Source organism: Amblyomma maculatum, chromosome 6, assembly GCF_055883805.1.
Source record: "Amblyomma maculatum isolate TAMU_Amacu chromosome 6, ASM5588380v1, whole genome shotgun sequence".
Lineage (NCBI taxonomy): Eukaryota > Metazoa > Arthropoda > Arachnida > Ixodida > Ixodidae > Amblyomma > Amblyomma maculatum.
In genome coordinates this window covers 124750327-124778320 of record NC_139349.1, presented here as the reverse complement: position 1 = coordinate 124778320, position 27994 = coordinate 124750327, and the positions used below count along the sequence as shown (strand labels likewise).

General features: G+C 44.5%; 1 protein-coding gene across 1 annotated transcript; it reads left to right on the top strand.

Moving 5' to 3' along the window:
- LOC146186712 (uncharacterized) lies at positions 1-26840 on the top strand. The gene is made up of 3 exons (XM_084608095.1): positions 1-234; positions 272-826; positions 26631-26840. Exons 1-3 carry the CDS (start codon positions 10-12, stop codon positions 26838-26840), a joined length of 990 nt encoding a protein of 329 aa, XP_084464221.1. The 5' UTR covers positions 1-9.
- Positions 26841-27994: the final 1154 nt, after the last annotated feature.

Here is a 27994-nt window from a genome sequence, read left to right as displayed (position 1 = left end):
GCGGCTGGGATGACGACAGATGGCCACCGGCAGGGGGATGCTTCAGCTGCGGCCGAATTCTGCGAGGCTGCGTCTGCCCCGGAACCGCCATTCCTGTCGACTGGCTTCGTGGCCATACGCCCCCTGGAGATTCACCTCTGCGCAGCCGCAACATCAACGTCATCACACTCGGAATGGATAAAGCCAGGCATCGAGTGTTCACTTGTCAGTGGGCACGGAGGCACGATGAAGGAAAGCATGAGACTTACGCACCCGTTTCTTCGTTCTGCAGTTCGTCTCTGTTCTTGCGGCTGGGATGACGACAGATGGCCACCGGCAGGGGGATGCTTCAGCTGCGGCCGAATTCTGCGAGGCTGCGTCTGCCCCGGAACCGCCATTCCTGTCGACTGGCTTCGTGGCCATACGCCCCCTGGAGACTCACCTCTGCGCAGCCGCAACATCAACGTCATCACACTCGGAATGGATAAAGCCAGGCATCGAGTGTTCACTTGTCAGTGGGCACGGAGGCACGATGAAGGAAAGCATGAAAGACTTACGCACCCGTTTCTTCGTTCTGCAGGTTAGTTACTTCTCCAAATTACCGTTTACCTGCTTGAAATCGGATGATCGCTTCATCATCGTGCTTCCGTGCCTAGAAGCAGTGATTGCGCCTTTCTGTTCATTGTTGCTGCTCACATGCGGTGACGTCGAAAGCAATCCAGGCCCAGAAGACCTTGCACAGATACTGCAAACCATGAAAGATATGAACGAACGTTCCAAAAGAATGGAATTAGCGCAAAACACTATGCTGGAAAGCATGTCAGAACTGAAACAACAGCACCAGTCGGTATCACAGGCAATGATAGAAATAAATGAGAGATTGCAAAAAGTAGAAAACCAAACTTCAGTATTCGAGAACTGGCAGCAGGACATGAAAGAGCTGCATGCTACAGTAGAGCGCCTCGAAAAAGACAATGTTGCGCTTCGATCCCGTCTTGATGACGCGGAGGACCGGTCTAGACGGAACAATTTGGTTTTTTATGGCATAATTGACAATGCAGATGTGACATCGTCCGAATCGGAGCAAAAAATTCTCGAAATAATAAAGACTACTATGAAAATTGATATATGTAGTTTAGATATCTCCCGTGCACACAGACTTGGGCGTTTTGTCAGTAGAAAAACAAGACCACTAATAGCTAGATTCGAAAACTACAAAACAAAGGAACTGGTCTTCTCAAAACGGGAGTGTTTGAAAAGTAGCGGTAAAGGAGTTACTGGAGACTTCTGCCCAGCAACGCGCAATGTCAGAAAAAAATTAATCGAATTTGGCAAATCCAAAGGTGGTGTATCCTTCAAACTTGGTTACAAGAAAATTTTTATAGGACGAAAGTGCTACGGCTACAACGAAAGTGAAGGTGCCATTTATGAAATCAGCAATTCCTATGAAAATGCAGCAGAAATCGCGAGTGAAACTCATGGCAGAACTCTCCGGTCTGGTTGCATGATGTCTACTAGCTAGGATCATATGAGGGGAGGCGCTTCGAATAGTCTCGAATGTTCAGTGTTATACACAAACATCCGTAGGCTTTACCCAAAAAAAGATGAATTATGCGCGATAATAGAAGACTGTAATGCTGATATTATTGTGTTAACAGAAACGTGGCTAAATAGCAAAATAAGAAATAGTGAACTGTTTCATTGTGAAAAGAAATATGTTCTCTTCCGGAGTGACCGAACGGGCAGAGTTGGTGGTGGGGTCCTAATTGCTATCAGTGAATGCATCGATTGTTTTGTTGTACCTATTATAACTAATTTAGAGCTAATATGGTGCTGCCTGAATCTGAACTTTAAAAAAGTAATATTAGGCGTATGTTATCGACCACCCTTGCTGACTCATCATTTTGCGATAACCTACACGATTCTCTAAATCATATTGTAACTCGTTTCCCTGGTGCTGATCTTTTACTTCTAGGCGATTTCAATTTTCCAAATATCGTCTGGTCCTTTGATAACTCATTTTCAAATCCCCCGTCCGCCGAAGCTAATCTGTTTCTCTCCATTTGCTCAGACTTCAACTTATCCCAGATTGTTAATCGTTATACACGTGTAACACATAGTACATCGTCAGTTCTCTACCTTATTCTTTCAACATCAGCAGACAACTTATCGATCGTTTCGCACCTTCCCGGGCTGAGCGATCATGATATCCTACATTTTACGCTAACGGTGACTCAAACAAAACAAGCAGACAAAAAAGAAAATTTCGTGATTTTAACAAAGCTAACTACACCGCCATCAACAGCGAACTCTGCTCATTTCTAGATCTGTTTTTGCCATCACTTCACGACCGGTCCATAGAAACTGACTGGTCCATGTTCAAAAATAAAATTTCCGAATTAACCATCCGATACATCCCCCTTAGAACCGCCTACACTAACAGCAAAGCGCCTTGGTATAATACACATATGAACACATTATCAAACAAGAAAAAGCGTTTGTTCCGTGCAGCCAGACAGTCTTTAAAACTAACTCATTGGCTATCGTATAAAAGCTGCTAAATGTTACATCACGTCTTTAAGGTCAGCTAAGTTGTCTTTTTTTAAACACTACTCTTCCACAGTTACTAAAGGCTAATCCAAAGCGATTTTGGAATGTCATACGAGGGAACACTAATAACACTAATAACAACACCTTATCATTGCTCACTAATTCAGGGGACTCAGCGCCGTCTCACCTCTGTTCAAAAGTACTTAACGACACATTCATTCAGTCATTTTCATCCTCTGTACCCACCAGTCATATTCCAGTTGTGAATGTTACCAATTATCAGCTCATGGACCCAATAATATTTGAATCAACAGGTATCAAAGCTTTAATAAACAAACTGAAGCCCAAATTATCTTGTGTAACTGACGAGATAAATATTAAATTTTTGCAAAACACTGTAGAATACTGTTCAATAATACTGGAGTGCATTTTTTCGCAATCTTATGATCTTGGCATTTTGCCCCATGACTGGAAATCTGCTAAAGTAATCCCCATCCACAAATCAGGTCCAGCACACGATCCCCTCAATTACAGGCCTATTTCCCTAACATCCATACCTTGTAAAATTATGGAGCACATTATATACACACATCTTGTTAACTTTCTCGAAAATAACAACTTTTTTTCAAGTGCACAGCATGGATTCCGTAAACTATTCTCTTGTGAAACTCAGCTTGTCTCCTTCACTAATGATTTGCATGCCAATTTAGATTCTGGCTTTTCGACTGACTGTATATTTCTTGATTTCTCTAAAGCTTTTGACAAAGTAAGCCACGCACTACTCCTTCATAAACTCAGCTTTCTAAACATTGACCTTGCTGTAATTAATTGGATCCGCGCTTTCTTCACATCCCGCGTACAATTTGTAAATGCTAATGAAGTCAACTCACCTTCTGTCCCAGTCCGGTCCGGCGTTCCGCAAGGGTCGGTTCTGGGACCGCTCTTATTCTTGATTTACATAAATGACTTGCCTTCCTGTGTTTCTTCGAAAATTTGCCTATTTGCTGATGACTGTGTTTTATACTGTAAACTTGCTGATAATTCCAATATCCTACTAATCCAGAATGACCTTAATAATATTAGCGAATGGTGCAGTAAATGGTGCATGCAATTAAACATTAACAAATGCAAATCAATGAGGGTATCTCGAACTAATGTAACAAGTCCTATGTATATGCTTAATAACGTCCCATTAGAATCTGTAAAGTCATACCGCTACCTTGGTGTAATCGTGATCTAACCTGGAAATTGCATGTCAACTCCATCATCGCTAAAGCCAATCGTACTCTCGGATACATTCGTCGTAATTTCTCCCTTGCACCATCATCATTAAAGCTATTAATGTATACAACATACATTCGTCCACAACTAGAATACTCCTCATCTGTTTGGGACCCCGGTCAAGCAACACTCATACACTCCGTTGAGGCAGTATAAAATCGCTCAGCCCGGTTCATCTTAAATAACTATCAAAGGACAGCCAGCGTTACTAATATGAAAGCATACTTACATCTCCCGCTGTTATCTACTCGAAGAAAACTATCCCGCCTCTCACTTTTTCACAAAATATACTACCATAACTCCACCTTGCGTTCCTCATGGGTTCAGCCACCATCCTACATTTCGTTTCGCCGTAACCATAGTCAAAAGGTAAACATTCTGCACACAAACACAGTTGCCTATTTTAACTCCTTTCTTCCCCGCACCTGTAATGATTGGAATAACCTCTCTGCATCACTAACAAGTATAACTGAAGAACAAAAATTTAAATCCGCGCTGCAATCTTTCTTTTTTGCCTAGTTTTAAAACTTACTGTATGGTTATTTGCATAACATCATTGTATACTGTTGCTTATTATATTTTTATATTGTTGTTTTTAACGCCTATGCCGTTTTCCTAAATTTCCTAAATTGCACATGTACCTTGTTCTTTTTTATTTGCTTTGTTTTTCAGATTTGTACGCTTTTGTTAACCTTCTGTTTTATATATATATCCTGTATGCGCCCCTCCCCTCTGTAACGTACAACTGTACCCTGAGGGTATTATAAATAAATAAATAAATAATAAATCAAATTTTGTGGACACCCAGGACAAGTATATGTCACTGAGCATCATTCCTACCAATGTATTGTGTAAGCATGTTTTTATGCCATGGGTTAAAAGCTAGAAAGACGTACTGTTATAAATACAACTGGGAAATCACACATTGAAACTTTTGTATTTTTTTGGTGCAGACCCTGGCTTCTGGTATAGGGAGCATCTCTGTGAAAACGATGCTTACATTTGTCTCTATTTTTTTTCTAAATAATTGCGTTCCTGTAGTATTTGTATCTATTCTGCAATGCTCATTGTTTCCCAAGTGCGCTGAAAGAACTGTACTCCCGAAAGGTTTTAACTGCTTCTTTTATTGTTTGTTAGTCTCACTTTTGGCCTTGCTCATGATTTGTTGAGGCCAGTTTTCCTCGCCAGTGTCCCTGTTAGAAATTGCAGTTTGTAAATTATATCACTGCTGTTTCATGAGCTTTTGGTGTTAAACAGCACGTAATGGGTAGGACTCCACGCTTAGGCTTTGCACCGGTGACAACCATTAATCTGCAGCGCGCCTTCTACAGTCTCTCCAAGGGAGTAAGAAAGGGCCACTTAAGTGGTGCTGCTACACACCGACGGCGCTCATGAAAGACCAGTTGTCGGAAAGTGTTGCGGCGTGTTTACCATCCCCAGGGTCGTTACGAGCCGCTCGCAAGACACTGCGCAACCCAGGAAAGTAGTAGATGTCGCCTCTTTCGCTACGACTAAGGTCGCTTAAGTAAGGAATTTCAGCATCTATTTGCGAGGACAACTGCGTAGAGCAACGTTAACTGCACAACGTCAAGGACTCTTCACCCGCGTAGGCGCGTTCGGATCGTACTTCTTCAAAATGAGGAAAGTTGAAATGAAATAAAAATCGGTGCTCTTAGAAAACGACGGTAAGTTTGTGCTGTTTGTATTCAAGCGCATTTTTCTGCTGCTCGATGTGGAGACTTACGAGGGTTTTTATTTTGCAACAAGATGGAAAGAAAATTTATTAACAAAAACCAGATAACTCTCACTCATCTTAAGCCATATTGTGAGGTACAGCCTTTAAATATGTTTTCCATTAAAGAATGAATGCTTTCCGGTAATAAGCAGCACTCTGCGCATCAAAATATTGGACATATTTGATTGCAAGTGCACTGAGAAAAAATGTGCTATAAACTGCTTCAGGTTAATAACTATAGAATGCTTGACATGGAACATATTACAAACGCTTTTGTGGGAGCGCGCTTTAAAACTCGCTCACAGCGCCAGCCCGGCGGGGTGGCGCAGTGGTTACGGCGCTCGACTACTGCTCCCAAGGACGCGGGATCGAATCCCGGCCTCGGCGGCAGCTTTTCGATGGAGGCGAAAAGCAAGGCGCCCGTGTGCTGTGCGATGTCAGTGCACGTTAAAGAACCCCAGGTGGTCGAAATTTCCGGAGTCCTCCACTACGGCATCTCTCATAGCCTTAGTTGCTTTGGGACATTAAACCCCACAAACCAAACCAAACCAAAAACTCGCTCAAAAGAAAACGAAGGTGCAAGAAACAGCGGAGGAATCGCATTAATGCAGGGTGCGCGGAAACACACGGAGGTCTACCTCCTTCACGACTACCTGCTTCAATACTCTCACCGGAAATAGAAACCAGAAATGAAGCTGCATCGAAATGCAACACCGCGCGCAGAACATAGTGCAATTATCACTGAGTTATATAGGAAGGCGACTGGCATCGCCCTTTTTAAATTGTGAACTACCGCACTCTCTAGTAGAATTTAGATGCTATAATTAGAAAGTAAGTAGCCCGCCGGGTTTTATTGTCTTGAGTTCCGTGAGATACAGGCAAGCTTCTCTATTACAAGCATATGTTATCGCAGACGGCGTAAATAACAGGGCTTAGATGATGGTCAAGTGTAAGAGTGGAAAATGAAAATTCTTTTTCCTTGAAATGAGTATAATGTTCAGTAAAGAGGTATGCTAGAGAGCACTAAATGACTTAAAAAAATCTAATGCGCTGTGGGCGACATTTGCCCCTCGCAAAACATTTATTGCGCCTTGAACACATATGGAGGAAAATGCAAGAACGTTTTGGGAGGTTTACCAGCTGTTATAACTGTGCTTTAAATAGACCAAAATTAGGTCCGCAGTACATTGTACAGTGAAAGTACAAGCCTTTGTTAGTTCACTTTATGTCAGGGACCCTAAAAGGCAATTTGAAAGAGCACGCTTTGCTGTAAAAGCTGTGAATTTTCGCAGATCTCGAATCTTTAAAATAAATGATAGTTGTTCCAATGATTCAAATTTGGTCTAAATATATTATATTGAAAGTGGCTTTTCAGCTTGGCGTTTAATCCATGTGGCGAGCGTGCCCATTTTACATGCTGAGGAACTCTAATGAATCGTTCACACTTGCGCCGCTTCGTCTGCGAGCTCCCGTTAATCCTAACAAGACCGCTCGACTGCAGCTACGTGCGCCACCAAAAGAATGCAGCTACGCTAACTGCCGAAGGGAAAACGCATTATCATTCAATTTTTCTATAAATCATGGCACATCTGACCAACGTAATGTGGCAACAACAGCTTCAACCTGCTGTTGTTTACGATGCCAACAGCATGCATCGTAAACAAAAGGAAGATATTTGCCGCTGTTGCCATGATCTTATTCCAAATCTCATCCTTCAACAGATCGCTTTTGTGTTCGGGTTGACGCTTGTCCTACCGCACACAATATCTATCTTCACGGCGTCACGGTGTCGAAAGTATTTCGGCTCTGCCCGTAACCTATTGTGAGCCAATGGTCGATTGCGAGTATGCTGTTGCCATGTTGGCCACTGAGGGATGCTACCGGTAGACGCCGCGGACCGCGTCGACTCAACTACCTCGCCTTCCTATTGGCTGATGAAATTCGGAGGAAACAATCCGGCGGCTAGATTCGGTTCCGGATCGAATTGGCTTTCCGCCGAGATCTCCGGCAGATTCTCTGCCGTGGCAGCGGATTTCGCTCGCTTTTTCTGCTCTTGTTTGAACGAGCCAAACATAACATTGAGTAGGAAAATGGAATTAAAAATGCATAATGAGTCGGTGAACTCAACCATGGATTCATTTTATTGCTGCAAATGTTTTCATACTTCGCACTCTTCGAATGGCATGGCGTTAATATCGCTTAGTTTCATATGCTAGAGATATTTCTTGTCCGAATTGTGTGTATTTCATGCTCTCAAAATCGGCGTAGTGCACTGGATTAACTCCGAATAGTATAAATTGCCTTGCGATAAATGTTAAGTTAAACACTCCTTCCTATAGGCACCAAAAATAGTTGCCAAAATGTTCCTTTCAGGCATTGAAGACCTTCATTGGAGCGTTGATATTATCCGTTGTGCAGCTGTGCAGAGTGGGTCAAAGAAATAACTCAAGTTACCGACATTCTAGTGGAAATTAAGAAGAAGAAATGGACATGGGCAGGACATGTAGTGCGAAGAGAGGATAACCGATGGTCGCTTAGGGTAACAAACTGGATTCTAAGGGAAGGAAAGCGTAGCAGGGGGCGGCAGAAAGTTAGGTGGGCGGATGAGATTAAGAAGTTCGCAGGGGTCAAGTGGATGCAGCTAGCACAGAACCGGGTTAAGTGGAGAAATATGGGAGAGGCCTTCGCCCTGCAGTGGGTATAATCAGGATGATGATGATGATGATGAGCTGTTAGGTGCAAGATATACCAGATTTGGCAGCTGAATGCAAAACATTTATGAGCCCTGCAACGTGTCTTAGGCAAACGAAAGTTACTGAGGGCTATTCTGAGCTTTGAGGCCTACTCTGCAACACGGATGTGGTTGCGCATAGCTACGGTATTATTCATTAAATGATTACTGCCATTCCTCTGAAAACGCATTTGGCAGCAGATAGTTCCGCATTAAAGCACAGTAGAAGGGCAGCATTTACAAAGCAATGTTACAGTACGAGATGCAAAAATAAATTCATACTTGATAGAAGCGAATGATCGGACTAGTCTGCAATATACCAAGGCGAAAGAATAGACTATGTGTACGCCCCTGCCACAGAGGAGCTACACCCGTGTATAACAAATACTACAATTTACTTATGCAACACAGGTGCCGGATTGCGTGCAATTCATTATACCGCCATTATAACCGTTACTGCCATATAAGCGAAAATTAAGACTTTTCAGCACCTAGTATCGCATGAATACTATACTGGATCAGATACCCGTAAAGTAGCGAGGCTCATTCTTTATCATTAAGTTTTTTCATACTCCATTTGCTGGCAGCATCATATCGCCGTTCCCGTTAATTAATCCCGGACTAGTCATTCCACTTTAGTGTATCCTCCTCAGATACACACATCGTCGTGTCTTCACACGTTTCTTTTCTACGTGCTCCAAAATACTGGAACGATCTCCCTGACGAGCGGTGCGCCATTTCTGAAGCATAACTGTCAGGGCTGCCATTATATACCGGTTATTTTAAAAAGCGCTATCTTCATGCTAAGCCTATTGACTTTTGCATTTTGAGCTCCCTGGGCACTACCATATTGTTCACTGGACACCGTTCAGTGCACCCCGTGCAAGCACTTTGGAAGCTACAGCGAAACCGGGTTCCAACTGTCCAGAGAGGAGGAGTTTTGGTGACTCCCTTACCCGATACAAATGTCTATACGCCGGGGCTTTGGAGAAATTAATGCAAAGATATAATGGCATGCAAAGGAGAAGAGACGGCTAGAAAAAAAAACAAATGCAGGAAAGAAAAAAAAGGAAAGAAGCAAGAATGAAAGAAAGAAAGAAATCGGTAGGTTGGCTATAGTAGAGAGAAAAGGAAAGCAGAATGGGTCAGGTGGGAAATTCGGATTGGTGCCATTATTTAAGGAATCAGAAACGATAAATGAGCATGAATAAGCAATCTTGTGCGAAGACAAGGTTGATGACTATCGCTAGTAAATAGCAGGTTCGACTACATGAGATGGAAAGCACAGCAATCGATGTCAGAAAGCTGGTGGCTGATAAGATCAGAAAGTTTGCGTTGGTCATGGGGAAATAGCTGGCACAATAGCTGGATAAAAAAAACGTACTAAAGCAGAGAGATATTCAAAAAACTCTAAGGCGTACTCAGACAGATGCTGATAATGATATAAATAAATGTGATCTAACGCTGGGCAATGTGAAAGTGTTCAATGTTCTTCCGTAAAGATGTGGTTCGAAAAATGGTATTAAGAACAATGTACTGATAAAACTGTCGTTACCATTTCACTGGCATTGTAGGTACGGAACCTCCTTTCGTTTACCCTGTGTTTTTTTCATCGAATAGCATTTGGTCATTTTAGAAGGACTGCCATTTCCGCAGGAGTTTATCACTTTTTTCTTGAATGCGATTGCTCGCTGAAAGAGTTGCCTCTGCGCCACAGCCATCAAATACCAGCTGCAATGCACGGCTTAAAGTGACCTTAAACGGGTCCGAAATAGATGCGACAGTCAGCGAGCCTCATATTGCCCTTTTATACTTCATCCATTTTCTTTTTCTATCTTATACGCGATATTTGTCTCCTGGACTGATCTGCACTCGGCCTTGGATGGGCCCAATCAATTCAGGAGCCGCAGTTGAGCCAAAAGAAGGAAAGAGTGGGGCAAGCCGTCAACGAGGTTCCTTTAGACTTCGTGGTTACTTCTTGAAAGCGGAGTGGTCGAAATATGCCTTTGTCCTTAAGGTCGTTCTTTCCTTCCTTCGATCTAGCTGCTGACCACATCTCCTCAGGAAATGAGAGGCAGTCAGTCCAGAGGCCAAATTCAGCCGTTCTTATTGCTTTGCTTGCGCCTTCCAACTTGCTTCTGCACTTTTCCGTTTGATTCGGTGCTGCTCGGTGCTCGGGATTTATGTCTCTTCTTTCTCTTAACAGAGCTGGCAGCAAACGAGTTTCATTGAGTGGGCGCTGGATGATAAACAATGAAGTGCACTGTGCGTAGGCTACAAGTTCTCCCCCGGTAGCTTTTTTTCTGTTCCCTCTATAAAAGCTGCATTTTTTTACCACCCTTGTCGAATATTTCGTGTGGACGGAAGATAGGCTGCTTTGCGCTGTTTGCGTAACGCCATGGCAGATAATATATAATGGCCTACAAATCCTCTATTTTACAGGTCGCGGCCACACTTGTCTAGCATGAAAATCGCAAGGATCAAGTAAAATCAGTTTTTTGGCGTAGCCGTTTGTCATGGCGACCACAAGCCGGAATGACATAGAGCGGCTTTGTTAAGTACATTATAATGCGACAACCTGCCTAACAAAGTATCCAGATTGGATCTTTTTCTCTGCAACAGAGATCTGGAGCGCCCTCGATAAGTCGTATCGACTGTATGCATTCCTATATATAACCTTTGATGACACCAAAATAGTTCAAACAGCGTCGCAGGATGAGATAGGCGCTTTAAGACCGCACGTTAAGTTGTGGCTAGAATGTAATCACATTTTTGCTCTACTGGTGCAGCTCATGAAACAAAGGCACGAAGTAATATTGCTTGTTCCAATAGAGGGTTGTTTAACTGACTGCAGTCCTTGTCTGAAAGAGGCGATTTCTTTATTTTGCAGTGACAGCATGAAACACCTGCAAACCAAGTAGCACTCACAGATATTCTTCATTGAACAAAGCAGCCGCAATAGCGAGAGATGCCAGCCTGTGGTTACGGTATAACGACCGGGCACCTGCGCACGCTCTCTAGCTTACAGGTTCCATCATTCGATACCACGCAACATCAGCCGCTTCGTAATGCGATCGCTTGCATTTTGCAGTTACAGTAGTTACCCAACCTATCTGGACAATAATTCGGCACCAAAGACTGACAAATATATGCATTCGTCGTTTGTGTTCCCGTTTAGCAGAAAAGGAGAATATTTTACCGGGAGTGATCTTTAACAAATCCATGTTCATCGCAACTGCTAGACCGAAGCTGACATCATTGCGGTCTTTGCCTGTTTGTAATTTGACAGCCGACATAACATTGCCATCTCATTCCGCACTTTGCTTTCACTAGCTACATTTCTATTTATTAAATAGTGCATATCATTGAGTCCATATAGGCAGCTGCAAATAATAAAAAGTAAAAGTATGCCAAGCTAAATAAAAATTGAAATTTTCACTCACACTATAAATAGCTATTATTGAACCATCAACCCACTTTGATATCATCTGACGTTAAATTCAAACATTAACTCTTTACTGCTACCATAAAAGGGTAAGATTTGATGACATCTCTGCTGTTTTATTGTAGGTTTTATATAAGGCTACCACATCTTGAAAGATTCTTTTTAAATAGCCGGGTGGAATGAGAATGAAAGCATCAAATGTTTTTGGCGTGATTCAAAACCAGGTATAGAACTGTCTATTGTAATTTGGAAAGGACCGCCTTTCTTTGTGAAGTTGTTAGGCATAAACCTAACTGCGTTTCTTGCGACTCTCTAAGACGTTATATTTTGGACTTATTGTGGGCTTCTCATGTTGTAACTGTATATACTTGCTTTCGTCTAAAAAGGAGAGCAAGCAGTGTCACGCCAATGCAGGAGAGGCGCTTTTGAATTTGCCTAAAAGACAGCAGAGTTTTAGAGTGCTTGAGCAAACACGTTAGAAAGTTCTAAGGAATAGGGGGCTGGAAAGAGTGAAAATATTTTGAAAAAGAAACACGTTGCCATTGAAGACGTATTTTATCCAAAAATGGTACAAAAGCATAGCCAACAAGGTGAAACTATTAGCGTTAGAGTGAAGGATTTCCGAGTTTGATAGCAATATTGAGTTCGAATCGACGCCATATCAGTTTTTAAAACAATGAATAATTCAATTTAATGCAGTTTCAGTTCAGTCGTTCAGTCGTGTCCGACTCTTCGTGACCCTATGGACCATGTCATGCCACGCTTTCCAGTCTCTCACTATCTTCTTAACATCACATAACTTCATCTGCAGTGCTTCGAGGATGCCATCTAACCATCGCGTTCGCTGCCTACCCCTTCTCCGGCGACCCTCAACCTTTCCCAACATCAAATCTTTCTCCAGCGACTTCTCTCTTCTCATCAGATGACCAAAGTAGCTGAGCTTTAACTTTAGAATTTGACCCTCCAATGAGCAGTCAGGGCTTATGGTCGACAATATCGACCGATTTGATCTTCTGGCAGTCCAAGGAACTCTCAAGAGTCTTCGCCAGCACCACAATTCAAACGTATCAATTCTTCGGCGGTCAGCCTTTTTCACAGTCCAACTCTCGCATCCATACATCACAACTGGAAAGACCATAACACGAGTTATACGGATCTTGGTCGGCAGACTAATGTCTCTGCTCTTTACTAGGCGGTCAAGGCTAACCATTGCTCTCTTTCCCAGAAGCAGGCGTCTCCTAATTTCATGGCAGTCTCCTTCCGAAGTAATCTTGGAGCCCAAGAAGAGAAAATCTGTCACAGCTTCCACTTCTTGTCCATTGATGCTCCAGGACTTGATAGGGCAAGACGCCATGATCTTTGTCTTTTTAATGTCCAGTTTAAGCACAAACTTCTCACTCTCTTCTTGTACGCTCATCAGCAGTCTCTTGAGTTCCACTTCACTTTCTGCCATTAAAGTGGTATCATTCGCATATCTAAGGTTGTTGATACGTTTTCCAGCAATCTTCACTCCAGCTGAAGACTCGTCCAGGCCGGCCTTCCTCATGATGCACTCTGCATATAGGTTAAATAGGCAGGGCGACAGTATGCAGCCTTGCCTCACTTCTTTCTCAATCGGAAACCACTCAGTAAGACCATGCCCAGTTCTGACTGTGGCCTCTTGCACTTCATGCAGGTTCCTGAGGAGACAGATGAGGTGAATTGGAACTCCCATCTCTTGGAGAGCTTGCCACAATCTGCTGTGATCTACGCAGTCAAACGTTTCGCATAATCAATAAAGCAGAAGTAGATGAGTTTCTGGAACTGCGCATGCGGCAGTTCCGAAATATCCGAAATATCTGGAACTCTCTTGATTTTTCCATGATCCAGCGAAGGTTGGCAATTTGGTCTCTAGTTCCTGTGCCCTTGCGAAACCCAGCTTGCACGTTCGGAAGTTTCTGATCCACATACTGCTGCAGCCTACCTTGGAGGATTTTCAACATCACCTTGCTAGCATGCGAAATAAGCGCGATCGTGCGGTAGTTGGAACAATCTTTGGCACTGCCTTTTATTGGAATGGGGATGTAAACTGACCTCCTTCAATCCTGTGGCCACTGCAGGGTTGTCTAAATCTTCTGACATAATATATGCAGAATGTTAACAGCGTCATGGTTGAGGTTTTGAAGCAACTCAGCTGGAATGCCATCAATTCCGCTAGCTTTGTTCTTAGTAAGGCTGGCTAAGGCCCATTCAACTTCACTCTTCAGGATGCCCGGCTCGAGATCAGTAATCACAACCGTCTTATGTAGGGTTTGCACATTCGGGTCCTTCTTGTACAGTTCTGTGTATTCCTGCCACCTCTTCTTTATCTCTGAGGCTTCAGTGAGGTCCTTGCCTCGTTTGTCCTTTACCACGCCCAGCAATGCAGTGTAGTGTGACAAAATGCAGCATTTTTTCTTTTGTATTTGCGGCGGTGCGCATTAGATGGGTACAGCTTCAATCAAAACGTAGATACAAACATCGGTGCAAACGAGAAGCGCTCTCATGACTATGATGCGTAATTCGAATTGCATATACTGTTATTCCACGTCATGTGCTGCTGCGCTAAAAGCAAAATATGAAACGTTTCTATGAACTGTTCTGCTTCGACTGTGGCATTGATATGGCTAATATAATAGGTGTGACTCTGTTGACCCGGATCTCCTGACTGCAAACAATGGTTTTATGGTAGCATCCGCAGTATAGGGAACTCGGCTGAAATTGTTGCCAGTGGTCTAGCGCGTTGATGTAAAATGAGAAATAGTTGCGCCAGTATGTCCAGTTTACAGAACCACGCAGCTTAAAGAAGTTAGTGAAATCACTGGTTCCCAGTATGAGTGGTCGCGTGCCATAAACTTTTGGGGCCGCCTGTGCACCATAAGATAGCATTGCTAAAGAAATTAGTTCTGAATCCGTTGCGCGCGGATTGGCGTTGATGATTACGACGGCAAATTGTCCAACATGGTAGAGAGGCCGTGAAACATGCGAGATGTTCGGCTCCGCTGATAGCGTATTTATTGGTTGTTTTGCGGGGTTTAACGTTCCAAAAAGACAGGATATGAGAGGTGCCTAGTAGTTAGCTCCGGAAATTTCGAACACCTTGGGTTGTTGATCATATAGTGTGTTATTTATTATTATTATTATCATTTGAATAAGTGTCTGCGACACATGACCAGGAAATGTGACGTTTTTTGGGCAGCCCCGGTTTAGAAACAGCTCTAGGCATCGACGCATATATTTTTGTTCATAGCATTGAGCACCACGCAGACTTCACATATACACATCACCTATAGACAATCGCCAGTGACCAGTAGGACTACTGGATAACAGCGTTCATCTCCACTTTCCCCTGCACCGGAGAGGTTTTGCCCGCGCGGTCGAGTGCATTCCAGGCGTACGGCGAAAGCATGTCGGTTGCCATATTCTGCTCTTTCAACGTCATTAAATGTCATGAGGTCTACTTCCGCCCACCAATACTGGCAAAAGAATGCCACCTGTATGAGAATGGCCGCGTTGACCGCCTATAAGATGTGGACGAGTAGTACCTCACCGAGAAACGTCTCTAGCCTTGGTACAAACGCGCGTACGAGGTTTAGCTTCGCGTGCATAAACCGAGGATTCTGTCTATTATTGTGCACACGACTCCTTCCCAAAAATATTGAAAGTAAGAACAGACTTATCGCTTGCTATTTTTGTTTGCTTCCAGCATGATAACCTCCCGTAGTTTTGCGTTGCAGTGTCATATTGCACCTAACACTATTTTTAGTTGCGCGTAGCTTTCAACATGACCGCGGTGATAAGAAGGCAACTGCAATTTTTCAGTACAGATGCCTTGACGATTGGAAGCACTGTATGGCTGTGGCGTGCTCCATGAACGAAAACGAACAGGCTTCCTGTACCACTGTATCTTAGGCGAGGGAAAAGCCGACGGATAAGCGGGCACCCATTGACAAAGCGCTGTTGAGTATGGTCATTCAAAGCATTATTGTTTTTTATGTTTAGTATTGATGCAAAGCTTCATCGCCTGAGACCGTAACACCTTGATAAGTCGGTTCAAAAATGTTTAGAGCGGAACTATGGGTACGATGTTCGTGCTCCAGGCACAGGATCTCATTGGCTCCAGACAGCACACCACGGTTTTACTTGTTTAGCACTCTAAGTACTATACTTATCGGTCATCATCCTAGTCCAATTCTGTACTGTGAATGTTTGACCGTATGCTACGTTTAATGTCCCTAATGGACGCAAGTAGAGGTCGTGACTGCCGAGCATGCGGTAATTTTGATATTTCGCCTCTCATGATTTGCGGCCGGAATTCGGTACTGTAACTGCGCGGTTTTGCATCTTGCCTTGACATTCCGTCCTTTAAAAGACGGACAATACCTAATTCGCAAAGCACATACCAGGAGATGTCACGTTTTACGTATAAGTCAGTGCTCCAGAGAGTACGTGCGGCCCAAATCAGTTTTATACCATTCTCCCCGCTCAACCAGCTATTGTTTTATTTGCCCCTTAGCGTCTCACGCCATTGATCCTTTGTGACAACGAAATTTAACTACTTTAGTGGCTGTAGAGCTGCCGTTCACTTTCCTCACCTTTTTTCTCTGGGTCTCCCCGCGAAGCGGCAAAACATGACGCTTGGGTTCCCTTCGCGATTGCGGCAACCTATCACACATCAGTACATGCGGTTAATACTCGGTGGAGGTGCAAGCGCCTACAAGTTCAATGAAGCCGTAAAAATGAATTATTCACCACCAGCAGGATAAAACTGCGCACGCAAAAGGAACACAGCAGCCGCAAGACACAGGTCGCCTGCGCTATATGTATCAGCAACTGATTGTTGTGTACCGATATGGTTGAGTAGACGTCCTCGTGTAGCACACTAGAAAAAGTTCTGTAGGTTGGCATGATTCCTTTTGCTTTAGAGGGTGCCTGTACAGTCAGGCCCTTTTTTGAAAATATCGCGCGAGTGGCAGTTTCCAGTTGCAGCTGCGCAGACATAAAGCTGACCGGTAAACGGGAGAATACCCAGCACGCGAACCGATCATGATGCTCAAGCCTGCGTCGTCTCCTTAGCATTTCTTTTTCGTGGGAAGCAGCCTCCATCAGCTAAGTTTAATGGGTGGTCTCTGATCGCATGATTTCTTTTTTTTATTCTGCGTTAGTTTCTCTTTGATGCAGGCAAAAGTGTAACGTTTAAAGCATGACTCTAGACCCTGCTTGCGTTTGCGGATGCCTTCACGGGGGCGTTTTTTTTTTCAGCTCAATACGACAATATTGAAAACTCTCTATATTATCCTTCGTAAATAAGGATCGTAGCTAGCTTCTTGGACACGCTTATTTATCTATCCGAAATATCAGCCCTATTTCTTATAGAACACACCGTATACAGCCGATAAAAAAAAAAAAAAAAAAACGTCGCATCTTTTGCGGCCTCGAGATATAAAAGCCATTTATGAGCAATAATCAGAACGGCGAACGAGACGAAGCTCAATGGAGCAGAAATCATTGTGTGTACGCCGTTTCTCTCGCACCCTTACTGCTCTCCTTTGTCTTCTTGCGTAGCAGCGCCGGGAAGACGGGGCTCGCAAGACATGTTTGACAAAATTTATCGACTCTACGTTTTTTGCTTCAGCGCTTGATTCAAGGAATGTCAGTGCTACCGGCGACTTTTTGGTATTTGCGTTTTGAATTAGCGAAACAGACTAAATTTAATAACATGACGCTGCAGATCAGTCAACGCAAATTATTGTTATCAGTCCCTACAAGACGCCACCAGGGGGTTTGATATTTCCACCGATATTTCTGCTCTCCCGATGTGCTCAGTCTTGCTTTTCAACAATACATTACTCTGATTTCCTCCTGTTATAGTGGTTCGTAAAAGAGTTTTCATTGCTTCTGAATCGGATATGGTTTTGCCTTAATTGTTGATAGCATTGAACTCCCATTTGGCGCTTTTTACCCAAAGGTGCCAATAAACAAAGGGTTTATTAGCTTCAGCTTTTGCGCGAACCAAAAATAAATCTGAACCAAACTTCACTAATTAGGGTTGCAGTTTTGTTCCTGTGTAATTTTTCTTTTAAAATAAAACAAATTTTGGTGATTTTTGAAACTTTTCTTCTGTAAAGCTAGGAATATCGCTGCACTGCGAGTTCACGTGAAATAACGTAAGTACTTAATATCGCAACGCCAATGCCCTTTCTGTTAGCATTTATATAAGATTCACATTATGAATGGTTGAATAGACTTTAATACGCCATATCTACATATTACGCGTGGCACGAGTCTGACACGCAAAGTAGCAGATTTATGAAAATCAAAACGGTTGTTCAACAGGGCGCATACTTCAAAGCTAAGGTCTTATTGAAGTTACAGTATTACTGTTAGGTATCTGGAAGTGCGCTTACAAAGAATATTTCGCAACTTCACACCGTGCGACATTGCTTCTATGGCTACCTACGACGCCGCAATTACTATTTGATTTCTACGGCCAAGAAAATTATTTCTTCCCAGGTCCTCTCAGCTAGGAGGTGGGAGCAAATGTCTATTTGTAGATTTCTCAAGTGCGTACCTTGCACACGTAGAATGACTCCGAGTGCTGCCTTTAAGTGACAACAATAGAGGCCTGCTAGAATTCCTCGTCTTGTATTTGTGCCTCCTAGTGAGAAAAAGATGTCAGTGACAGACGTCGAATCACGGATTACAAAGAGTGCGCCGAGGCATTGCTGATGCCGCCCCGAGAGAATTTCATTTCGTCTCGACAGACACGCACCCGCTTAGGTAGAAAAAGTAACTTCGCAACTGATAAAGGAGACCAGTGTTGAATTCCGAGTGTGAAATTGGATATGTGTGAAAAATGCGGAACGAACGCCTGTCAGTGCGACGGCGTAAGACGGCGACGAAGAGAAAATGAAGTCTGTTCCGCTTCCGCCATTTCAAGGCACAAATCAAGAAGACATTTTAAGATATAGAGCAGCTTTTAAAAAAGAAAACAGGGCGAAAGCTACCTTCATTTGCGTTTCCACGAGGTTTCCGTGCGAAGTTACCAGTCAGACTTATCAAAAGATTTGGTTGGCTTGTTGTTCGTTTTTTTAATTTTTTTTTTGCTGGAGCGCTATTCAAATTTCATCTTTCGTTGCCCAAGCAAAAACATGAGATGTATATTTTTAACAAATCAATCCTGATCGTTCCCACACCCAGCATTTTCTTGAGAAACTCACGGTAGAAGCGGTCCCCCCAATGTCAAAACACAGGCAAGTTTCCGGCAATGTGCAAGGAAATGCCAACATGACGACGTAGGCATTTTAGTGATGGGATAATTATTTTTTAACCAGGGCTTGGAACACAACATATCACCCAGATGCTACTATATTGTTTGCTTTTGTAGTTCCAATCTAAATATAGGCATGCACCTCCCTGTTTTAAGCACTCTGAGAAACTGCGCAAATGCAGTTTATTTGTGACCTGTCACTTAAGTTCCTACCATCGTCCTATATGCTTGTTGCTAGTGGACTGCACTCTATGAAGGGATTTTAATGCTAACTAGTAAGTAATTTAATCAGCACCCCGCTTTAAAAGCCACGGGATTTCCTAAATGAACTCTAGTGCAAGTACGTTGCCGTTTTGATGGCGGATATCCTAGGCGTAGATTACATCTTGAAATGACTCAAGTACGAACTCTGAAATGAATATGGAAATGATAGAAAACTCTTTAATACGGTTTTACAGTTAACACCATGTCTGTTTTCATTGTTCTGGTAGATATAATTTTCCAACTCATTGCTTGTTGGATGTTTTTTGTGCAATGCTCCTCCTGCGTGGGCCATAATGAAGGCCTTCTTTATGTATAAATAAAAAAAATTATTATTGCAAGAAATAAATGGGTGTTCACAAATGTGTTGTTCGGCAAGGTACTGACGATTTGAAGACACATTCTTGGGCATGGTTATTAAAGATTGCAGTTCACATTCAGCAACGCAACAATAACTCGCATTATGCTCCTAACTTTTCTACCATCAGAATGTACATCCGCTGAATACGTCTTTAGATATGCAGACAATGCTGTGCAGTGATTTCGTATTCTAAACCTTATAGATGGCTTATCGGAGGCTAAAAGGAGGGCAGTACTTTCAAGCGTTGTCCTTTATGTCTTACATATTCCCGGTAGCGGTTTCTGTTTAATTTATTTATAAATGTCATTTACTCTCGATACATTGCAGATGTACCTACTAAACTAAAAACAGATAGGAGAAAGGCAATATGATTAACCTTTCCGTCACGATATGAGTTATATTTGCTCAAGACAAAATGAAAACCGCTACCTCGGGCAATTATCAAGACCTTTACTTTTGCAGGAAGACTGCTGATAATGCACGGCACAGTTCACTCTTCTGTAGATTAGTGGTAGGTACAAGGGAAGGTCCAAGACAATGTTCCCACAGAGGCGGAGTGACCGCAGTTGGAGTTGCTACAGTTCACGAAAGAGCCATTAACGGTTGCGTCCGCAATTCTCTAGCCCATGTTTTTTTTTCTTTTTTTCATTATTCATGGTTTATTTCTTAAGAAGCAAAGAAATGATTGAGAAGTACTACAGAGCTCGAGGACATTGACACTGGTATTGAATGAAGCGAAGAGGTAACGCCTAGCGTAACTTGTCTAGAAACTAGCGGCTTAGTTTAAAATTCTAGCCCGGTAAACATAGCAGTCATAAACACGAAACACAAAATTAAGGGGACAGTTTTTATGATAATTTATGATTATGACGTGATACTTTTAATGCCTTCTGTTTTAGGCTTTTTTATGTATCCCCGTTTGCATGCCTGTGGTTCGTGCTCGCCGAATTACCTATGCCTTATAATGCAAGTTCTAATATCTCACACTTTCTTATTATGATGCAACCCTAACCACCATGTTTATTCATATAGTGGTCGCAAGCTACCGCGCGACATAGATATAAGGCACCACTTTAACCAAGCCATAAATGGGCGCCTGCTTGATCTAGGAATAGCTTCTAAACGTTCTGGAATATTAATCACAATCCCACCTTTCCCACCTCGAATGCACAACACGAGGTGGTAGCTCGTCTGAACGCTGTATTGTAATATTGCTTGGTTAGGGCATCGCGGCACCGATGAATCAATTTTCGGCCATATTCCTTGCCAACTACCCCTCCAATACCATACAATGGTTTTCCCTCACAATGGCGATGACGCCAACCCCAGATTTTATTCAGAACAGGGACTTTAATAATCTTTTTAATTTTACGTGTTAACTATACTGCAGAGACGCATGACTACAAGCAGGAAGGAGCAAAAAAAAATAGCTGCGGTTTAGCATGTGGTCAAGCCTGGAGTTACACGAGAGCAATCTGCATGGCTACGCTTAGGTTCGGCTTCAAAGTGAAGTCATGGCTTTTGCACATAGCAGTTTACTCCATGGTTTGAGCTTTATTTATTCCATAGGGGAAACAATTCATGTATGAGCACCCTTGCCTTTCGTCGTTGACCATTCTCAGTCGGGTGTAGAAGACTTCTAGTGGTATCACATCCTCTCTCCGTCGAACTCCGGAGCACACCGCCGTCACAACATTCTCACGAAGCTTCTGTCCTAGCAACTCCCTATCGTCGTTCGCCTCTAACAACTACCGAGTTATCTGTGTTCTTCTTCTTTCTCTTCTTCTCCTTTTTCTTCTTGTTCTGTTTCATTTTTTTTTTATTTCCTGCTTTTTTTCTCTTCTTTTTCTTTTTCTGTCACCCTTTTCTTACCCTTTTCCTTCTTATCCTTCTTGTTCTTTTGTTTCTTCTTTTTCTTTCTTCGCTCTTCCGACTGGCATGGACAGGCACAGCGAAACAGCAAGACTGTGGCCAATGTAACTCTCGCTACAAGACATTACGCCACACAATTAGCACCAACTTCACGACATCACAGCATGAACTGAAGCAAAGGAAATGCTAGACCGGAGTACTAAAAGATCAAGTACGTATTGTCTTCAAATTTCCAATACATGCATCAACACTGGGGCTGTCGACAATATTGTGACATATATGCCTCCTCCCCCTCATACGCCGGCGCGCACTCGGGAAACTAGCGAGTGCAGCGCCCGGGAGTGACGCTGCATTACCGACCCGGACTGTCAACTCGGAACTGACCCTCGCACCGAGACGTAATCTCATTGACATTTTTGTGGACGGAGCCTCAGTTTCTGCCCTTATTGACACTGGCGCCCACATTTCCGTCCTCAGTTCCTCGCTCCGTCAACGCCTCAACAAAGTCCTCACACCCGCTTCCTCATCTACCGTTCGTGTTGCTGATGGCAATACAGCTACTGTGATCGGTATGTGTACTGCGAGAATTACCATTGCCGACCGCCATATCCCTGTCCTATTTACAGTCCTCACCAGTTGACCTCACGAAGTTATATTAGGACTCGACTTTTTAACTGCACATTCCGCGCTCATTTACTGTTCTTCTGGACTGCTTCATCTGGACCTGCCACTCTGTCCTGACAAACAGGCATCTGATACATCAACGCTCCCTCTCCGCTCCTCTACATTTACTCGTCTGCCACCAGAAGCTGCAGTGTATGTGCTCATGTCGCCTTTCCCCTCCGTTCCTGATGGCGACTACGTTGTTTGCCCCATAACCGATATGACACTGCAGCGTAGAATCGCTCTCCCTCATAACATCGTGCACGTAGAAAATAACAACGCTTATATTCCAGTCTTGAACTTCGGCCTTTTTGTGCACGTTCTTCCTGAGGGCATTACTCTCGCCGAACTGACCCCACTGTCTGACGCCACAGTTGCCGCTCTTTTGCCTGACCATACTGCTAAAGTGTCGACACGATCTGCACCGTCCCCATCTCTGGAGGCCCGCATATCAGGAATGGTTGCATCTAATTTGCGCCCTGACCGTGCTACCGCACTTACGAGTCTTCTGAATTCGTACAGCGATATTTTCGATTTTGGTGACCGCCCCTTAGGACAAACGTCCCTCGTTACACATCGTATCGACACCGGAGACGCCCGCCCAATTCACAGAAGACCTTATCGAGTCGCCATTTCTGAACGACGCGTTATACAAGATGAAGTGGACAAGATGTTAGCAAAAAAACAATCTAGAGCCTTCGAGCAGTCCCTGGGCGTCGCCTGTCGTGCTTGTTAAAAAGAAGGACAATACCTGGAGATTCTGCGTTGATTACCGACACCTCAACAAAATTACAAAAAAAGACGTTTACCCGCTCCCCAGGATAGATGATGCCCTCGACTGCTTACACGGTGCCAGCTATTTCTCTTCCATTAATCTTCAGTCCGGTTATTGGCAGATCGCAGTCGACGAACGGGACCGAGAGAAGACCGCCTTCGTCACTCCCGATGGCCTGTATCAATTCAAGGTGATGCCTTTCGGCCTGTGTAATGCGCCCGCAACATTCGAGCGCATGATGGACTCTCTCCTGCGCGGTTTGAAATGGACGACGTGCTTGTGTTATCTCGATGACGTCATTGTATTTTCTTCTACATTCGAGAGCCATCTCCATCGCCTTGATGCCATTCTTGGCGTCTTCCGAAGAGCTGGCCTTCAGCTGAACTCGAAGAAATGTAGCTTCGGCCGACGTGAACTCAAGGTGCTCGGTCACGTGGTCGACTCCCGTGGCGTTCAACCCGATCCAGACAAAATACGTGCTGTAAGTGCATTTCCTACACCCCGTTGTACCAGTGACGTGCGTTGTTTTATTGGGCTTTGCTCCTATTTTCGGCGGTTTGTACCTAACTTTGCGGAGACGGCTCGTCCACTCACCAATCTTTTGAAGAACGACGCTCCATTTTGCTGGGACTAAGAACAATCCCAAGCCTTTTCTGCGCTCATTGCAGCCCTCACCAACCCGCTCGTCCTGGCACATTTCAATCCTTCGGCACCAACGGAGGTACGCACTGACTCCAGTGGTCACGTATTGGTGCCATACTTGCCCAGCAGCAGATGGGTCGCACTCGTGTCATTGCTTATGCCAGTCGCCTCCTTTCTGCGGCTGAACGAAATTACTCGATCACAGAACGTGAGTGCTTAGCCCTCGTGTGGGCCATTACAAAGTTTCGCCCTTACTTGTTTGGCCGCCCGTTCTCCGTCATCACCGACCACCATGCCTTATGCTGGCTTTCTACGCTGAAGGACCCTACTGGTCGCCTAGGTCGTTGGGCCCTCCACCTTCAGGAACACACTTTTTCTGTCGTCCACAAGTCTAGCCGGCTGCACGCTGACGCCGATTGCCTGTCCCGCAACCCGGTAGATCCCCCACCTGCGAGCGAGTGCGACGATGACACATATGTATTGGCCATCTCTGACCTTTCAAACATTCCCCATGAGCAGCGCTTAGATCCGAAGCTTTGCAGCATAATCAATCGCCTCAGCACTGAACACCTTGATGCTACCCTTGCTCTGTTCGTGCTCAACAACGGCACCTTATACCGACGGAATATATATGCGACCACATGGCGCCGAGCTTCTGCTCGTAGTCCCCGAACACCTGCGTACCACCGTTCTTCAACAGCTGCACGACGCACCCACAGCCGGTCATCTTGGCGTATCTCGTACGTACGATAGCGTCCGCCGCCGCTTCTTTTGGCCAGGCCTCTATCGCTCTGTTCGACGTTACGTTGCTTCTTGTGACCGGTGTCAGCGACGGAAGAAGCCCTCGGCTATGCCTGCTGGATCCCTGCAGCCGATCGACATCCCAGTAGACCCGTTTTCCCGAGCTGGCCTTGACCTCCTCGGGCCTTTCCCACTTTCTGCGTCGGGGAATAAATGGATTGCAGTGGCCACGGATTATACTACGCGCTACGCTGTCACCCGAGCGATACCCACCAGCTGTGCAACTGATGTGGCTGCGTTTCTTCTCCATGACGTCATCCTGCTCCATGGTGCTCCACGCCAGCTGCTCACTGACCGTGGCCGTTGCTTCCTTGCTCGAGTAGTGGATGAACTTCTTCGGTACTGCTCCATTAAGCACTATTTTACCACCGCTTACCATCCACAAACGAACGGCCTCACCGAACGCTTCAACCGCACGCTCACGGACATGCTGTCTATGTATGTGTCGGATGATCACCGTGACTGGGATATTAATTTGCCGTTTGTAACGTTCGCGTACAATTCCTCTCGTCACGACACAATGGGCTACTCACCGTTTTATCTTCTGTACGGCCGCGACCCTCCCCTTCCTTTTCACAGCGTATTGCCTCCCACCGCTAACGCCAGTTGCTACGTTCGTGACGCCATCTCCCGAGCTGACGCAGCCCGTGTTATTGCTCGCCGACGACTAGCCTCCTCCCAAAATTCTCAAAAACGGCGCCATGATTCTCGCCACCGGGATGTCCACTACTCTCCGGGCTCTCTCGTCTTGCTACGGACTCCCGCTCGTAAAGTTGGGCTGTGCGAGAAGCTTTTGCCATGCTACGCAGGACCCTACCGTGTTTTACGGCCAGTCACTCCTGTGACATACGAAGTCGCCCCTGTACATCCGCCGCGACAGTCCTCTATGCCACGCACCGAGATTGTTCATGTCGCCAGAATGAAGCCGTACTACCCCTGCAGTAGTTCGTCCTAGTGCGCACCGGGACTGTGCTTTTTGTGGGGGGGGGGGGGGGGTAATGTGACATATATGCCCTGCATCGCTGGACGTAAAAGAAGACAACGATCAGGAGGAGTGACACAGAAGACGTCAAAGTTCAATGCTAGAAGAAGGTTAACGCTGCTGTGATTCTGTGCTTTGTGTACTGCGTCATCCTGGACTAACCTTCGTGCACTAACCTTGCCACGTAACAATATGTTTTGATAATTTATTTCAGTTGCTTATGGTTGTAGGACGAAATGAAAATTTAAATGTTTATCTTAAAGCGGCATAATCTTGAATCGTTTTACCATTACCAAAATGAGAGCTTGCGTGCGAGGTGTTAGCGGTAACAAAATTATGATTGTTCATTTTGATCTGGTTGTTGTACAGGAAGTATAGGCACCTTAATTTGCATTCATTACGTCTCTCGTTTAGTGAGTCGGGGCCGAGATACCTGATTAGTTCTGTTGAGTTTGAGTTTGAGTTTATTTTGATTCAGACAAAACTGTCTGGGTGAAGAGGGCTAAAGGTGACACGCGTGGTCACCTGACTGGGCCCTAGACACCCTACATTCATGCAGACAGAGCTTGGAACACAGCAAGAACACAGCAAGTTTGGAGCATAGCAAGAACACAGCAAACGATTTCATGTTGCAATATATACATAGGAAAAAAAAACACCTTTGTTACAAAACAAACAATACCCACAGATAGGTTTGCTTGACGAAAAAAACACGGCTGTCACCTGGCTGTCAGTTCCGTTATATTTGTTGCAAATGAATGTAGCCGTGGTTCTTTGGAGGTTTTTCTAACCTGGCTATGCTGTGTTCAGTAAAGGGGTCCCAGAGACACGAAACGTACTACAAAATCGGTCTGACTAACGCTTTACATGCTGCTAACTTAAAATGAATAGTTGGTTTTGACAGCTTACGCCGGATAAACCAGCGAGACTTAAAGGTTTTGGTACAATAAATTTATTGCTATAACTGAGAAAGAATGGTCCCACAACGGTTTCTTCTGTTTATGTACAAAGAACTAAGCACTTATCAGCATTTAAATACATGACCCATTTCATGCACCAGTCCGATATTTCTTCGCGACTTTTGTTAAGCTTAACATGGTCAGGTTTTAGATTTAACAGCAAATAATGCCGTCATCTGGGGGAAGCTTTATCTTAACACTAGTGAGTACAATTTTTATAATAATATAAACAAATCTAAGAAATAGAATTGACACCAATAGGAGCCTGTGGCACCCCTGAAGTTACTTTCAGGGTTTCTGAGCAGGATTTGCAACCTGCAATTGAGGAAGCAGTGCGGGGCGTAGGACAGGCTGCAACAGCTCCGGCAGAGGCCGAGCAGCTACTGCCACGTAGGTCAAAGCGGCTGTTACAGATGGTTAGCTATACTGCACTGGTGCTCCGACGTGTGTCAAAGGAGCAGAAGAAGGAGCTTCAGGTAGAGTGGGAAGTGCTTCTGCGGCTTTTTCGGAGATGACGTGCTGCAACCTTGGCGCCAAAGTAGAGCATCAGGACATGGGGGAACGAGAGATAGTTGACGGGCAACTTCTTCTCGAACAAACTGCTTTATTTGTGGCAGCAAGGACGACTGTTCTGCCTCAGGTGAAGCAGCAAGAGGCTTCATGTGTGGGAGCGAAGAACGAGTGATTTTACGGCGCTTGCGTAATTAATCCTAGTTTTGGCATGCATTGATAACGTCGACGACGGTTGCTGGATTTCTTGCCAGAAGCATCTGGAACGCTTCGTCGTCAATTCCTTGTAAAATGTGATCAGTAGAGGTGTGTTTCGTCAATGAAACGTCCACGTGCTTGCACAGGTCTACAACATCTTCAATATAACTTGTAAAATTCTCGCCGGGAAGCTATGCACGGCCACCCAGGCATTGCTCATATGAGGATAGCCAGCCTTCCACGTCGTGTCGCCGGTTCCGTTGAAGATAGAAGGGTCCCGTTGGCGCAAAGCTCCCGCGCAGACGACGGGGGACGAGGAGCCCGCTGAACTAGGAGTGGTAGCGTCGGTCATGGCCGTTGTCGGAAGTGTGCGGCTGCGGAGCTCCAGGGAGGCAGGAAATTCTCACCTCCACCAAGTGAAAGGGGTTTTAATGAGGATAACCTGTAAGGCGAAGAGCACAACACAGCCAGTCTAGGCTTACCAGCAAGCTCGAGCATCGCAGCTGGTCTTCGTCGTTCAGTTGAGTTATTTGAGCGCTGCATCAGTTGCAGTGACTGTGAACAAATGGCGTTTTTTTTGGAAGAAGACAAGAACGTCAGTGTTGGGATGCCTGTAACATGCGTGCTAAGGTGCATTTTTTTTATAGTGGGAGTAAGAAAGCAGTAAAGGCGGACATACTTTCACTAGGCGATTTTGCTAGGCTTTGTACGAGAATTAACCTGAATATTCAGATGAGATCGTGTGGAAGCACTGTTTGAATTACACGTCACTTGACGCGTGTTCTATGACATCGCCATCTACGTGGCAAGTCAAAAATCGGGCAGGAACAAGCGATACCATTGCTTGGCTTAAAAGATTTTATGAGTGCTTCATACTAAGGCGAGAAACAAATCGCAGATTGGAAAGGTCGAGTTAAATGCGCTGTTGCGTTGGCCCTAAAAGCAAACTTTGAGACACCTC

What these genes read in the sequence shown, in the direction of transcription:
- LOC146186712 (XM_084608095.1), top strand. Translation starts at nt 10, where the DNA reads ATGACGACAGATGGCCACCGGCAGGGGGATGCTTCAGCTGCGGCCGAA. An exon ending in ACGGAGGCACGATGAAGGAA is followed by an intron (nt 235 to 271) that starts AGCATGAGACTT and finishes TTCGTTCTGCAG; the next exon opens with TTCGTCTCTGTTCTTGCGGC. An exon ending in TGAAACAACAGCACCAGTCG is followed by an intron (nt 827 to 26,630) that starts GTATCACAGGCA and finishes GTTTCTGAGCAG; the next exon opens with GATTTGCAACCTGCAATTGA.